At 38.7% G+C, this 15,751-nt stretch overlaps 2 protein-coding genes and 1 non-coding gene across 4 annotated transcripts; 1 reads left to right on the top strand and 2 right to left on the bottom strand.

Annotated features, from left to right (window-relative positions):
- Window positions 1-680: 680 nt before the first annotated feature.
- On the bottom strand, window positions 681-6,265 carry LOC133528828 (large ribosomal subunit protein P2). Of its 2 annotated transcripts, none has more exons than XM_061866310.1 (5): window positions 6,134-6,265; window positions 4,099-4,271; window positions 3,325-3,476; window positions 2,647-2,730; window positions 681-767 (listed from the first exon to the last, which is right to left on the bottom strand). In XM_061866310.1, exons 2-5 carry the CDS (start codon window positions 4,268-4,270, stop codon window positions 699-701), a joined length of 477 nt encoding a protein of 158 aa, XP_061722294.1. In that variant the 5' UTR covers window position 4,271; window positions 6,134-6,265; the 3' UTR covers window positions 681-698. The 2 variants fall into 2 exon arrangements, with proteins under 2 accessions (XP_061722294.1, XP_061722295.1); XM_061866311.1 differs by having other exon boundaries at window positions 3,325-3,417; window positions 6,134-6,261.
- Window positions 6,144-12,391, bottom strand: LOC133528827 (sulfotransferase 1A2-like). Its single transcript, XM_061866309.1, has 5 exons — window positions 12,170-12,391; window positions 9,697-9,796; window positions 8,208-8,500; window positions 7,410-7,853; window positions 6,144-6,957 (listed from the first exon to the last, which is right to left on the bottom strand). Exons 1-4 carry the CDS (start codon window positions 12,216-12,218, stop codon window positions 7,732-7,734), a joined length of 564 nt encoding a protein of 187 aa, XP_061722293.1. The 5' UTR covers window positions 12,219-12,391; the 3' UTR covers window positions 6,144-6,957; window positions 7,410-7,731.
- Window positions 12,392-14,654: 2,263 nt separating this feature from the next.
- On the top strand, window positions 14,655-14,727 carry Trnav-cac (transfer RNA valine (anticodon CAC)). The gene has a single exon. It is a non-coding gene; the product is annotated as a tRNA-Val (tRNA).
- The last annotated feature ends 1,024 nt before the right edge of the window (window positions 14,728-15,751 follow it).

The raw sequence follows: 15,751 nt of genomic DNA, 5'->3' as shown, positions 1-15,751 counted from the left end.
TCAAATTCTCTTAGTTACCAGTTCGCCGAACGATATAGACCTGTCAGTTATTCGCCAAAGCTGACAATCGCGAATAACTACCAGACCGATATCGTTCGGCGAACTGGAAATCAGTGGGCCCCCTTCGGCGCGAGGTATACACAGACGGCGGAAGGTGAAGGCGCGGCGCAGGCATTATGCATGAAAACATTTCACCTTAGGCAGTCTGTGTATTGACGCCTTAACGTCCAAAAAGGGAAATTGTAGGCTCTTGTGTATTGGCGTACAATTAACAATAAATAAATAAATAAATATTATAGGACATTATTACACAAATTGACTAAGCCCCACAGTAAGCTCAATAAGGCTTGTGTTGAGGGTACTTAGACAACGATATATATAATATATAATAATAATAATAATAAAATTCTTTATCGTGCACTACTAAAGAAATACTCATATTACAAACAAAGACAGGACTTAAATTAGGTAATATATACATATTTATAAATACTTAAATACATAGAAAACATCCATGACTCAGGAACAAATATCCATGCTCATCACACGAATAAATGCCCTTACCAGGACTGAACCCGGGACCATCGGCTTCATAGGCAGGGTCACTACCCACTAGGCCAGACCGGTCTTCAATGAAAATTAAATGAAGAAGAAAGGCAATTCAAAATAAAACAAAGGTATGTTTTGCAAGATATATTTCATAGAAACATACTTGCAGTCAAGTTACGCTTACACCATACTTGGAATAACGACTGCGCGTGCCGCATCTGCGAACAAACAAAAAACAACCTTAAACCCATGACTGTAAAGCGTTTTTTGCATTTTCAATAATAGAAAAGTTTGGTTATGATCTGACAATATTTTTCCAATATAAAGCAGTAAAGAACATGAAAAAACCTACATTTTTGGGACCACATTTACAATGAAAATTTAAAACCTATGATGTACATTTTCCTATCCTTTTATCTTTTCGAGCGATGGCGCCATACCTTTGGCCCAATGCCGGATTTAGAGGTCTGGAGGCCTCGGGCAATAAAGGAGTGGAGGCCCCCTGGGTCCAAATTATTTTCCAAGTAAAATGGTAAATTTTCCGAAGTCTCTATTGTGAGGGCCCCTCTTTTGTGGAGGCCCCGGGGCTGTAGCCCCGGTTGCCCTCCCCTAAATCCGACCCTGCTTTGGCTTATGCTCGACTATAAAACGCCACTTTTTAGGGTTCCGTAGCCAAATGGCATAAAACGGAACCCTTATAGTTTCGCCATGTCTGTCTGTCTGTCTGTCAGAGGCTTTGCTCCGTGGTCGTTAGTGCTAGAAAGCTGAAATTTGGCATGGATATATAAATCAATAAAGCCGACAAAGTCGTACAATAAAATCTAAAAATTTAATTTTTTTAGGGTACCTCCCCTACACGTAAAGTGGGGGTGAATTTTTTTTTTCGCTTCAACCCTAGAGTGTGGGGTATCGTTGGAAAGGTCTTTCAAAACTAATAGGGGCTTTCAAGAAACACTTTTTGATAAAATGAATATATTCGGAGATAATCGCTCCGAAAGAAAAATAAATGTGTCCCCCCCCCTCTAACTTTTGAACCATAGGTCCAAAAAATATGAAAAATCGTGGAAGTAGAGTTTAAGAAAGACATTAAATGAAAACTATAGCGGACATGATCAGTTTAGCTGTTTTTGAGTTATCGCAAAAAGTTTTCCCTTCATAGTAGACTTATTTTAATTAGGTACTGATTATGCAAATTTGCCTACAGGTGAAAGGTACCGTTTCATCCCTTGGTTAACAATTTACTATACTTTAAGCTCCAGTTTAGCTTATTGTGACGGAAGAGTAACTACGGAACCCTACACTGAGCGTGGCCCGACATGCTCTTGGCCGGTTTTTGATATTTAGCACATAGTGAAAGAATAAGAATCAAAGTCAAATGGCGTACTAAAATATTTAATCATGTGTCGAAAGATGGCAGTAAATTTACTGTGGCTACGTTTACTTTGACAATTCACCTGTATTTCAAATTCTGAAATATTATATTATTAAATATTATTTCAAATTAATTCTGTTTAGTTAGGTGTGTGGCTTCCAAACCGGTGACCTGGGTTGAGCTTGTGAAATAATTTCTCAGAACTTGCTAGTTACTTTTCGGTGCAGAGAATCATCATAAATAAACTGAACAACTGGCCCCGTTTTCCTCCTGGATTGAAAGATCAAATGTAATAAGTTTTTGGCGAAAAGTTCATTTTTGGTACAAGCCTAATTGCTGACTGTACTTTTCTTTCCACAGGCAACTAATACTCATTAGAGACAATTCTAACAACCCCAAACACAATTAGTGCGTTGTTTTATCACAAGAGTTCCCATGGCTACCTCCGGTCTCCATCATCAGATCAGCTCCATGTCATCATAATATTGCATTGTCATCCAAATTACATATGTATGCAAAATTTCAGCTTAATCAGAAATCAGGAAGTGGGTCAAATTTAATTTCCTAGATTTGACGCACACTAACAGGGCAAGTTTAATAAAAGCTTGTAAAAACCAGTGCCGATGCCAACTCTTAGTGTTATTGGATGTTTCAGGGCCTAATTTTAGTTACACAACTAAGTTTTCTAGGCTTTATAGAATTAAAAGGAAAAAACATCAACTCACCTGCAAAATGCATTTAGTCAAAGAGACCGAAGCCCATATCCTCATCTTCTGATTCGGACTCCTCCTTCTTGGTCTCCTTCTCTTCTGCAAGGTAAAACACATAGGTTAGAGAGAGATACAAGATTTGTAGACATGTTGTAGTCGAGTAATGGCATCAGTTTAGAAAGTAACAGCAATGTTCTTCAGTCGAAAGATGGTGTTAGGTTGAAATCATCATTCAGGTGTCCTATATAATTATTTTCTTTTATGTCCTGGGATTCGTTGTATATTTATTTGAATGAATGGATGAAGATGAATGGGACTTGTCATAACCTAAATTAATCGACATTAATAATATTTTGTTTGGTTTAACATTTTAGAATCCATATACATTTTGCTTAAGAGGCAAAAGGAGGCTTATTTTTGTTTGAGCAGTACTGTCATTTTTCAATTGTTGATTCAGATAGCCTTCCAAAAAAATACAGTTGTTGACTCCATAGTCAAGTGCCATCAGCCCATCACTTACAGTACAATTACAACTGCTCAAACAAAATAAATTAGTCCATATTTGTACCTTGATTGAAATAAGTTGTGTGGACCCATACTTTTACACTTGACTGTACAGTGAAAATAACCAGAAAAAAAAATAGAATCTAATTTAAATAATAAAAAAAAGTATAAATAAATTAATAAACATACCCTTCTTCTCTGCTGCGGCGGCGGCAGCGGGCGCGGCGGCGGCGGCGGCCGGCGCGGCGGCGCCCGACGGCATCGACGACAGCTTCTCGCGGCCTGCGCGCGCGGGGCGTTAGTGGGGACGAGCAAGGGCGGGGGCGGAACCCCGGATAGAACTTCAGTAATGGGGTGAACATCAAGATTGTTCAGTCGAAAGATGGTATAGGATTCGATCATCATGTTGAGACTAGTTGATAGGCCGTGAATGACATGGTGTCAAACAATCTACCGATATAACTTGCTTTTGTTTTAAAATGTAGGATAGCACTGGAATATCTTAAAACAAGTTTACAATTATTCCAAAGCCCTCAAAACCTACCTAAAACCTAGGGCTGCAATTCAAAAACTAAAGGGAAGGGAAGGGGGCCTTTTCAGTGATGTTTGTTTTATATTAACACATTAACTGCCAGCGCAAGCTACACGATAACACGGGAAAAAATGTAGCAAAGAACCTACGAACTGCCAAGTAGACAGAACCTGCTGGTGATTGGCAATGAATGTATTAACAAAATATTATTAAGAAATATTGTAAACATACTGAATATATTTTTTTTTGTTCTTTATCTTCTCCAATATCAGTGATTGGTTACTTTGGAGTAACGCAGGTTTAGAAGTTTTCTAAATTGCAAGTTTTTCCATTTAGCTATAATTTACTTGCTTTTAAATGTGAATAAAACATAATATATTTTGCAACTACAAAGATCTACTAAAAGCATGTTGGTAGTTTAAATAACTCACCAGCGGCGATCAGCTCCTCGATGCTCTTGCCAGCGAGCTCGGCAATGACCTTCTTCAGCTTCTCAGCATCAGCCTCAATGCCGACGGAGCTCAGGATTTTTTCCAGGTCTGACGCGGCCGGGTTGGCCTTGCCGCCCAGCTCAGCGAGTAAATACGCGGCCACGTAACGCATTCTGGAAAATATAGATAATATTCAGCAAGTATATTCACAGATTATCATAATTATCTATTTCCTGAGAGAAATATGTAACAGGGCATTGGGAGGAGGGAGACTTATTTCACTTCCTTTGGTTTCCTCACTTGGTGTGTAGTAATTCTACTGGCTCTTAGCAAATACATCCCTCACAACGCATCCTCACACATCTCTGGTGGAAACGAAGAATGGTGGAACGAACGAATGATCCTGAGAAAATAAACTAGCTGAGAAAAGTCTATCAAGGATGATTTAATTTTTTGCCCTAATGCAATCAGTTGCAACTATTATCGAATTAGTGGGGAAGTGTACATGGCAATTCCAGGCCTAACTTTCTAAGGAATATCCAGCAGCAGTAGCACGGTCGCATTTTTACTGCAATTTTAATTCTCACAAGTATGTAACTGTGAAAGTGACAGGCATAGTGCCAGGCGTTAAAATGGAACCATGCTGTCACCACTGTACATCAGCTCTTTTAGGTTCAGTATGGATCTCTTAAATAAATGTTACATTGTTGTAATTAGGCGGGTCCACACAGAGCGAGCAAGCGAGCACGTATGTACGAGGCAATTTCCTCACGCACAAACCGGCCGAGGCACGTCTACACTGGCCTGGAAATTGCCTTGCGCGTGTGCTCGCTCTGTGTGGACCCGGCTATTCTACAGTGAAATAAATGTTATATTGTTGTATTGTGCGTATTTTTGATACCTCTTCAAGTGGCATGTGTCGTTTTTGAGTTATTGGAATTTTGATCTTATTTCAATTAATCAAATTTGTAATTTAAATGACATAATCGGTCGGGAGTTGACGGCCAGTAAACTTCAGAACAAATCTTTTGGCAATTCAATGAACAAATTACTTCCTTAAAATAGTTTTGTCACAAACCACTAATGTCATGACATATGAAACATTGCCAAAATTATAATTAAACACATACATATGAGCTGATACAGCTCAGACAAAGGTAGCTCTGGACATTTGCATGATAAAGTAACATTTAGAATGACACCTTGTTCTGATTAAATGTGCCATTTCCAAGTAAAAAGGTACTATTGTCAGTTATCAATATGGCGCTATTTCCATATAGTTTCAATTTGAAATCAACCTTATCAACAGCCAATGTACCTTTTAGTTAAAAACGTCACAAATGGGTGCAAAGTTAGCTTAGACACAGGTATTATTTAAATAGAGAAAATAACCACATGCAATGCACAATCCCGCCATAACGCACAAAACATCAATGTCTAAATATTAAACAATACCATGTGGTGTTTCTCTCACGGATAACGCACGGGCTACTGTGGAATGCCGACTAGTATTTTGAAAGAAATATTGGTAAAGACCTTTCTTGCGACATGCTGAATGAATTGTCATAGAACTATAATTATTATATTACAGATTTTTCATAAACTTGTCTACTGAATCGGGACAATTACTAGTAAAGACAACTTGACAAATCTACATTCCTTCTTAGGTTTTTTGTTTGAAATTATAGAAAACTATACCACATTTTCATCAACAGATGTGAGATGTAGGTCTGAATAAACATTAGAAGTTTGGAGGTTATGTTAATATAATTTTTTCTAGATACAAAAAGTCCGTGAATTTAGCATTTTAAAATACATATTTAAATCAAATAAATGTATATAAATTAATATTAAGTAAATAAAACGTGGAATTGGTTCTCCCAAGTAGATGATTGACTTGCAGCAGTTGCAGCGCACATGCACAATCCTAATTCATCCACCGCAATTTCAATATATTGCAACAAATAACGATTTCCACCTTTAAGACACTCACTAAAATTATTATATTCACAATTATTTTGATAAAAACACTTACTTTTAAGTCGTAAAGACACGAAACGTGTTAAGCCGAAATGGTATACGTTCTCCTTGAACAAAATGTCAAGAGGAAAGAAAGATGACGGCCAAGCTGCGTTTTGTTTTGCCGGTTTGACATAAGGTGTATTTTTCTAATAACAAGTTTCAGACTTTAAAAAAACACTGTTTTTGGCCAGCCATAAAAATTATATTTATGATTTACTTACCATCTTACCATTTTTGTTTGTTTTGTGTTTATTTACAACGAATTGTAATACAATATGCTGCTATCTGCTGCTCTGTTGTTTTGTAGTCTTTTAGCTTTTGGGGGATTAAAGGGATAAATGTTTAATTTGAGGGATAAATTTAATAAAATTAAAGTCTTGACCGCATCAAAAAACTTGTTTTTTTTTTATTTAAAAGGATAATAAAAACTGCTATTATAGTTAAGCTAACCATGAATTTATTTGTTTGGGTCCATAAATCCATTATCGAGCGGATGAACCACCCTTATTTCCTTTAAATACTTATTCTTATTAACCAATTTGTTAAGATTGTTAACATGCCTTAGCAATATCATGTTATGTTAATCTTTTATTTTACTACATTTTGAAAAGAAAAATACATTTCTTGCATCTGTGCGTTTCATTCCACGCAGAACATTGAGCAACCAAATTGCACATTATATAGTTTTATTACCTATAGTTTAATTAACTTATAATTATAATATATTATGTTAAGATGCGAAAGTTATGTCGTTGCCCGCTAGATTGCGCTGGATCCAAGTTTCAGCCTGCAGCCGCATATCTTCGTCGAAGTAAGATCGCCAACCACCTGATTTACCTTTAAAAAGATTGGGGAACTCTTTAAAAAACGATATAAAATTTTATATTGTTTGATATAATTTATTGACAAGCCTAGCTTGCACTTGAGTACCTAATATAAATCATGGTTACTGTGCAGCAATTAAAGTGTAGGTATATAGTCAGCATCAAAAGTATCTGATATTCAAGGAGCAATTTTCTAAAATTAACGTCCAAAGTATATCTTTTACAGTTTAAATAATTGTACATATAAAACCATCATTTTTTTAAGCTATTACAGAATGGTACATACTTTTGAAGCGTTGTTTGATCCGTTACTTTTGAGACTGTACTTACTACTTACATGGTTGTTGCAAAAAGATTGACAATTAAATCACAGTTTAAAGGTCATAGTCTTGCACTCTTAAGATAAATGCTATCGAGACCACTTAAATGTGCTCCCTGGAGTCCCTGGTGAACAACAAACCCTACCTTTCCTAATAAACCCCTCTCCGCCTTCATTCTTCATGCCTCGAATAGTTTCCAGCACAGATTGCACCGACTGGTTTTGCCTGAAGTTGTCAATGGACAGATGGTCAGCGAGCGTCAGGATCTGCTCTTGAGAATATTGCTTGCCGCAGAAGGAGGATATCTTCTTTAAGGTGCTGGGTATGTCCTGGTGAAAATAAAGTGGTACAAAATCTGTTTCTTTTAGTTTCATGTTTTTCAATATTTATCGGTTGGTACAACATGAGATCCAGATCAAAATTAAAAATGGACAAGAAGATTTTCTGTGATTCCTAGGATGATATAGTCACGTTTCGTGTATTTCAAATATTTCCTTTATCATGTCTTCGTAAAACAAAAACATCATTTTCGGATGGTTGCGCAGTGCCCAAGTCTCCTTTAGTCTTGGGAAGAATGGTGTAAAAAGAACTAGAAATAGAAAAGAAAATTATTAAGCTATTAATCTCTTACGAAGTCGTAACGAAAAAGACAGGCATGTGTTACTTCTTAAAAAACAACCACTTTAAATTTAAAAGATAAGAAAAATCTTGCAAATAGCCAACTTTTTGGTCAGTAGGTAGAAAAAGGATCAAGTTAAAATATTGTATGGCAGGTCGATTCTTGGCGCCTATATTTTTCAAATTTGCCGCCTTTTTCATTGCCAGGACGTATCTAACGGTTGGAGAAGATCGCTTTTACAAATATACATAAACCTTTTTATTTAGACACTTATTTGCTAATTTATATTGATTAAAGAAATAATTAAATCAAGCACCAACTCACTCGAATCATCCATAAAAAGTTTCCAGAACTCCTTAAAGTCCCCCACGAAATCAAAACACCTGTACATCCTCAGCAAATGATACCAGGACACAGCCACATCCTTCGGGTCCCTGGCCACGAACACCACCCTGGCCACATCCAGGACATTGGGTGGTAGGAGCGATAAGGGGAGGTGGGTGACGACTAGACGGGGGGAGGGGGAAGCGGCGGCAAGACGGTAGCCTACAGGGAAGTTGTGAAGAGATGGATAAGTGTCCAAGTCTTGAGCTTGCTCGTGGAGAAATGTGAAAAATCTGTAAAAATATGAGCAGAGCTTGGTAGAGTTAAAACCTCTTCTAGTTTGACCGGTTTTAGCCGTTCTTTTCCCTGAAGTGGAGATGATGGGAGATCAGAGGAGACACGCGGGAATCAACCAATAGGATTGGTTGTAATCCACATGCTATTGGTTGGTTGCCGCCCGTCTCCTCTGATCTCCGATCATCTCCGCCTCAGTGAAAAGCAGCCGGCATCCTACGTCCAGGATTCTACCGGGGGTGGGGCCTATTAACAGGAGCAAAAAATTTAACTATAGCATGTACTCCTCAAACTGACCAACATTTGTACACCGACTTATAAAAATTACTTGCGTTTTGATTTTAGTTCACTTTAAGGTTTATTCTGTGTTGCGAATTTTATGATGTTTGAAGTGTGACAAGCTACCTCAATAGCTATGATGATGTCGTGATATTGAAGATTATATTTATTTATTTAAAACTTTATTGCACAATATACCATATAAAGTACAAATGGCGGAGTTAAAACATTACTTAAGGTATTCTCTACCAGTCAACCATCAGGCTAAACAGAAACAGTAGTTGCAGGCATTAAACAAAAATATATATGGAATAGTTTCTTTTTATGGTAGAGGAGGCAAACGAGCAGACGGATCACCTGATGGTAAGCGATTACCGCCGCCCATGGACACCTGCAACACCAGAGGGGTTGTAAGTGCGTTGCCGGCCTTTAAGATGGGAGTACGCTCTTTTCTTGAAGGTTTGAAGGTCGTATCGGTCCGGAAATACCGCAGGCGACAGTTCATTCCACAGTTTAGCTGTGCGAGGCAGAATGTTCTTGGAGAAACGCACAGTTGAGGACTGCCAACCATCTAAGTGGTGAGGATGGAAATGTTGTCGCGTAGGGCGATGGCGAAAAGAAGCGGCAGGGATTAATCCGAACAATTCCTCGGAGCACTCCCCGTTATACATGCGATAGAAAATGCAGAGCGAGGCCACATCTGTACGCAGCGCTAAGGAGTCAAGCCGATTTGGTTTTATTTGATTTGTATGAAAAATAGGAAATGTAAAGACTTCATAATTTTTAAACGTTACCTATTGAAATAAAGTCAATAGTTTGAGGAATACAATCTATGTTTTGATTATTTGCTCGTATTACAGGCCCCATCCAGTATAATAAGCGCTCATGAATAGGATAGTACTTATATTGGACTTACTCCAGAAAGTGTCGTCGGTGAAACATATGTGTTTTTGCTGCCTTTTCATAATCCAGATTATTCATCATCAGCCACAATATCTCGCAGGTCATCGTTGTTCCTGCAAGATTATTAATATTTTTACTAATAATCTATTATTATTTATTTTCTTCTGGAACGCTGGTGGCCTAGCGGTAAGAGCGTGCGACTTGCAATCCGGAGGTCGCGGGTTCAAACCCCGGCTCGTACCAATGAGTTTTTCGGAAGTTATGTACGAAATATCATTTGATATTTACCAGCCGCTTTTCGGTGAAGGAAACATCGTGAGGAAACCGGACTAATCCCAACAAGGCCTAGTTTATCCTCTGGGTTGGAAGGGCAGATGGCAGTCGCTTTCGTAAAAATTAGTGCCTACGCCAAATCTTGGGATTAGTTGTCAAGCGGACCCCAGGCTCCCATGAGCCGTGGCAAAATGCCGGGACAACGCGAGGAAGAAGAAGAAGAATCTATTATTATTTATTTTACATCTGTAGCATGTAGGCACTAACTCCTAAATTTAAGTATTTGCAGTACTAACAATTTTATGGACCCAAAGTCTGAAATAATTCACATTGATCAAATCAATGTTTCAGGTCTTTATTATTCAACTTTTAGACATATCATAATGCAAAAATTAAACTACAGGCCCAAATATAAAGTAAAATGTTTGTGCAGAGCAGGCGCGGATACAAGGGGGGGGGCCATAGGGGCAATGGCCCCCCCCTAAAACCCTGGCTCTCACATTACTAAATTGAGTAAATTTTATTTTTTCTGTGCAAAAATATATGATTTTCTCAAAATGGCCCCCCCCTAAGCCACATCTTGTATCCGCGCCTGGTGCAGAGGCGGCGTTAGGCGTGAGTGACGTGGGCCACCGCCTACGGCCTCGCGGTCCGAGGGGCCTCGCGCCTCAAATAAGTATATCTCGGACACAACGTAAAAATGTTCGTCATTTCTTGCGCCACCAGAGGGCCTCGCTAAATGTAACTTGCCCCGCCACTCTGTGGATTCCTAGATAAATAGTAATAACTATAGAGCCCGCCCAAACTAAGTTGGCAATGATTTTGATAGCCTAGTCTATTGCAAGTGTGAAGTAAACGTCATCATTTCATAGAAGTTTGACGTTTAGAATAACGCTTGCACTGTCTGGGCTATCAAAATCGCTGCCAACTTATTGTGGACAGGCTCTAAGCGCCTGAGAAAAAATCGACGGCAATTTCACTCGCGTGGGAGCGTCACACTGTTACATTTATTTTATTTCGTTGAATTTAGACCTGAATCCTGTGCTGAATTATTTTAATCAAACCAATACACCAACTTAGTCTTACTTAAAATTACGTTAAGCAATATAAACCATATAAATCTGGATCTAGTAAAGAATTTCTCGCGGTACAGAACTACTTATTTCGCCGAACGCAGCGTTCCCATTGGCTGTAGTTAAATTGGAATGTTGGAATTGCATCAATTATGCATTCATACATTGGTAGGAATCATTAGCATACATTACTTTATGGGAATGGGAATATGTAAAGTATGTTAGTCTGGCAAACCAATCTTCGACGACCAGTTTGGCCTAGTGGGTAGTGCAATGACCCTGCCTACGAAGCTGATGGTCCCGGGTTCAAATCCTGGTAAGGGCATTTATTCGTGTGATGAGCATGGATATTTGTTCTTCAGTCATGGGTGTTTTCTATGTATTTAAGTATTTATAAATATTTATATATTATTTATATATATCGTTGTCTAGGTACCCTCAACACAAGCCTTATTGAGCTTACTGTGGGACTTAGTCAATTTGTGTAATAATGTCCTATAATATTTATTTATTTATTTATTTTTAATCTTGTCAGTACCTATCTACAAAAAGGTATTAGGTAAGTAGGTAACCAATTTAAAAAATGCGTCTAGGTGCGGAGGTTCGCATTTTATTTCTTTAATACTACGTCGGTGGCAAACGGCCCGCTGATAGTAAGCAGTAACCGTAGCCTATCGTCGCCTGCAACTACAGAGGTTTTAGATGCGCGTTGCCGAACCTAACACTCCGCACCCTCGTTGAGCTCTGGCAACCTAACTCACCGGCAGGAACACAACACTATGAGTAGGGTCTAGTGTTATTTGGCTGCGGTTTTCTGTAAGGTGGAGGTACTTCCCCAGTTGGGTCCTGCTCTAGATCTGGAATGATATCCGCTGTGCTGTGCCCTACCCCATGAAGCGAGATGACATTCACAGAGTGCTCATACCTCTCTTTTGGACGCAGTTTAAGGACATACCCGAGTTCCGTGGTTTTTAAATTTCGTATTAACATACTGACAATTTGGTTTGCCAGACTTTTAGGTCTTATTCTCTAAACTTTAAACCTCGATTATGTTTCATGGTACAACTGCAAGTATTTATAGATATTGCTGGTCAAACATGCTGGAATTGCTGGGTGGTTTTTGAAAAGTAATATATTTACCAGATCTAGGGTATGTGACCAGCCACACATCATCAGGCCTGACTTCCATGGCTCGGATGGCATCAGCATGATCTTCATAACTCTTGGGAAGCACCACGCCATCTTCTCCAAATCGACGGAACCCATTAGGTTTGCCTAGAAATTAAAGGGCTACTTTACACTATACAATCCCCAGAGACCACTTTATCAAGTACCCAGTACCCACTGCTTCTAAAGCCTAGTTCGGACTACGTAGTAATTAGTCAATTGGGCCTTAAGGGCACTATAGTTAGTTTTGCATGGAAAAGAAGGTGTTTTATCTTTTTTCTAATGCTAAATAAACGTACTATAAGAATGATGCTAGTACAGTGGCGTCATTTACGAATTGGAGGCAATCCAAGCCAACTAGTTGCGACACTTGCGACTAATCGCGCGCGTGTTGCGAATTCATCAACCAATTGCGTTGTGGCGTTAGACTGCACGATTGGCTCGAATTCGAGTGCGACGAAGTTCGTCAAATGCAGGCATTTTTCTCTGTCACTCTTACAGTCTTAACCACGTTTTAGTGAGAGTAAAAGACAAAGATCCCCGCAATTAGTGAATTTCGGTTTTCGCGGTAGGCCCCCTGGCCCCATTCTTATTGCCCGTAAGGCCCGTCCTTAGATATATGTCAAATGTCAAGTCGCGAGCATTAAGTATTTTAGTTAACTAAAATCAGTCAACTGACCAAAAACCTTTCGCACTACAGACAAAGACGACCGAATTACAAATGTTTTAAAATGAAAGGCTGGTTCGGACTGCGTCAATTTAAATGTCTGAACACCAAAAATTTACTCGAGTAGATTAGTAAGAGTGATGAGGGAGGCTTACTCCGCTTACTCGCCAGAAAAAGTAGAATAAAATGGATCCACTCGACTAAATTTTCGGTGTTCATCAGGTTCAGTTCAGACACGTAGTACCTACTTACTCGCCACTCGACTAAAATACTAACGTAGGCCGAACTAGGTTTAACTTGCAGCAGTGATGCATTGCACTAAAAAACCGGCCAAGAGCATGTCGGGCCATGCTCAGAGTAGGGTTCCGTAGTTACTCTTCCGTTACAATAAGCTAAACTGGAGCTTAAAGTATGGTAGATTGTTAACCAAGGGATGAACTGTGGGTGTACGTCTTTTTACTATTAAGGGGAAACTTTTTGCGATAACTCAAAAACAGCTAAACTGATCATATCCGCTATAGTTTTCATTTAATGTCTTTCTTAAGCTATACTTCCAAGATTTTTTTCATATTTTTTGGACCTATGGTTCAAAAGTTAGAGGGGGGGGGGACACATTTTTTTTCTTTCGGAGTGATTATCTCCGAATATTTTCACTTTATCAAAAAATGTTTGTTCAAGACCCCTATTAGTTTTGAAAGACCTTTCCAACGATACCCCACACTGTTGGGTTGAAGCAAAAAAAAATGTTCACCCCCACTTTACGTGTAGGGGAGGTACCCTAAAAAAAAAATTTTTAGATTTTATTCTACGACTTTGTCGGCTTTATTGATTTATATATCCATGCCAAATATCAGCTTTATAACACTAACGACCACGGAGCAAAGCCTCGGACAGACAGACAAACAGACAGACAGACAGACAGACGGACGAAACTATAAGGGTTCCTAGTTGACTACGGAACCCTAAAAAGGGTACGATAGATGGCGCCACTAAAAATATGCCGGAAATTCTTTAAATCATTTGAATCTAATTGTGTGCGGCCAGTTCAATATTACGTTTAGAATTATCATAGCAGTAAAGTGACAGGCGCATGGCATACTGCATCCGATTCGCACGTGCGAACGGGATGTCGCTATAATACGCGCATAGTGTTGTTTCGCTCAAACATCGGAGCGACGTGCGAATCGGATGTAGTGTGCCATGCGCCTTACCTTTGAATAATTGCAGTAGCCGAGCATTAGTGTCGTCCGGTAAATCTTCCACTTTGACAGTTTTTGACATTTTTGCTACCTAAATACTACCTAAATATATGTTATATTAAATATGCGTAATATTGTGTAAGTATAGTTCATAGTTCATACTGTTAATTAGGTTTAACATGATGTTATTAATGTTTGATCGATTAATCATATCTTTAAATTCTAAAATTTTCAATTATAACTTCTTTCCTACTTTGGTGTGATCTCTAGTTTTGGGAACTTGAAGACTGCCGATGAAGGTTAAGTAGGTGGGCTAATTAAACTTTGGCTGTGCCACAGAAATCAGCGGCAACACATCAGCCGGAATGTATAAAACAGACAATTATCTTTCGCGATTTCAGCAAAAGTTGTTCAGTATGACCTATAAATAAAGTCATTACGTAGAGTATGAACGGTGCGCGGTGTGGTTAAAATTTCAACCATTGTGAAATTAAATACCTAAGGTTAAGTTAAATAGTCGCGCTCCTATCGATAAATGATGTATAAATAAGCGCTTAGGCAACTGTACTGTAATTTCGCCAATAGCTTTCAAGTTTCCGTAGTGTAGCGGTTATCACGTGTGCTTCACACGCACAAGGCCCCCGGTTCGATCCCGGGCGGAAACAGAGAAACTTTTTGTATTTTATTTTTAAGGGAATTTAATATATAAAAGTTATATAATATATAATTTTATAAAAGTTGGTTTGTGTCTACATGTGTATTTAGTCTTTAATATTATAATTGTAAGAAAATGTTTTAAATTCAGTATATCTACCAAATATTTGCCCCATAACTGTGTATAAGGTAAAAGTCAAGCTATACTAAATTCTTTCTCATAAATCTAAAACCTATTTTACTAATACATTCACATCTAGTGATGTGTCGTGAGAACTAGAACATCGTGTGTTTATGTAACCTCTAGTACCAGCCAGGGCCTACCGTGAACACCGAAGTTCGCAACATGCGAGCATCTTTCTATCTTACTCCAATCATGGCGTAATTACAGTGATAAAGAAAGATGCTAGCAATTAACGAACATCAGTTTTCACGGTAGGCCCTCCGACTCACTTATGCATCTACTATACACCTTCCTGCATAGACATAGAGTCTTATTTAATTTGACGCATATACTTTTATTATTTTGTATTTATTCCGATAGCATGCTAGAACACAAATAATTGATGCGTCTACTAAACACCTTCACACATTAAGTTAGAGTCTAATATCGTTTAAAACCAGTGCCGGATTAAGACATTTTGGTGCCCTAAGCATTTCTAGACCATGGTGCCCCCTCATCAAGATTACATTGAATTTTATTGGTAAATTGAGTGACATTGATTGCCGCATTACTGCTGAGAATACAATTTTCAATCCGTCACATCATTTTGTCACGGAAATTGACAGTACTGCAGCAGTAATGTTCCAAGAGTAGGTAAGGTCAAGTGTAAGCAAATTCGAAGACCGTGTTTCGCATAAGTCCGGAGGCCAAGCCAACCATTTTCCAAGTGTAAGCGAAGACGTAAGACATAGGCCGTACTCCGCACAGAGTTTTGCAACCTCTAGAGCTTTCCTGCGAAGCTCATTCATGTGAGGGCAAAGGCCGAGCTTCAGTAGGGGCTTAGCCATTGGCCATTGGTTCTTGTCAGAGCC

The sequence above is a fragment of the Cydia pomonella genome, chromosome 20, assembly GCF_033807575.1.
Source record: "Cydia pomonella isolate Wapato2018A chromosome 20, ilCydPomo1, whole genome shotgun sequence".
In the NCBI taxonomy this organism is placed as follows: domain Eukaryota; kingdom Metazoa; phylum Arthropoda; class Insecta; order Lepidoptera; family Tortricidae; genus Cydia; species Cydia pomonella.
This window is presented reverse-complemented; position numbering and strand designations above follow the sequence as displayed.

Coding starts and splice junctions, on each gene's coding strand:
- LOC133528828 (XM_061866310.1), bottom strand. CDS start 4,270: ATGCGTTACGTGGCCGCGTATTTACTCGCTGAGCTGGGCGGCAAGGCC. Junction 2,731..3,324: donor CGCCGCAGCAGAGAAGAAGG/GTATGTTTATTA, acceptor TTTACCTTGCAG/AAGAGAAGGAGACCAAGAAG. Junction 768..2,646: donor TGACTAAATGCATTTTGCAG/GTGAGTTGATGT, acceptor GTTTGTTCGCAG/ATGCGGCACGCGCAGTCGTT.
- LOC133528827 (XM_061866309.1), bottom strand. CDS start 12,218: ATGGAAGTCAGGCCTGATGATGTGTGGCTGGTCACATACCCTAGATCT. Junction 8,501..9,696: donor CACCGACGACACTTTCTGGA/GTAAGTCCAATA, acceptor ATATTTTTACAG/ATTTTTCACATTTCTCCACG. Junction 7,854..8,207: donor ACTTTTTATGGATGATTCGA/GTGAGTTGGTGC, acceptor TTCTATTTCTAG/TTCTTTTTACACCATTCTTC.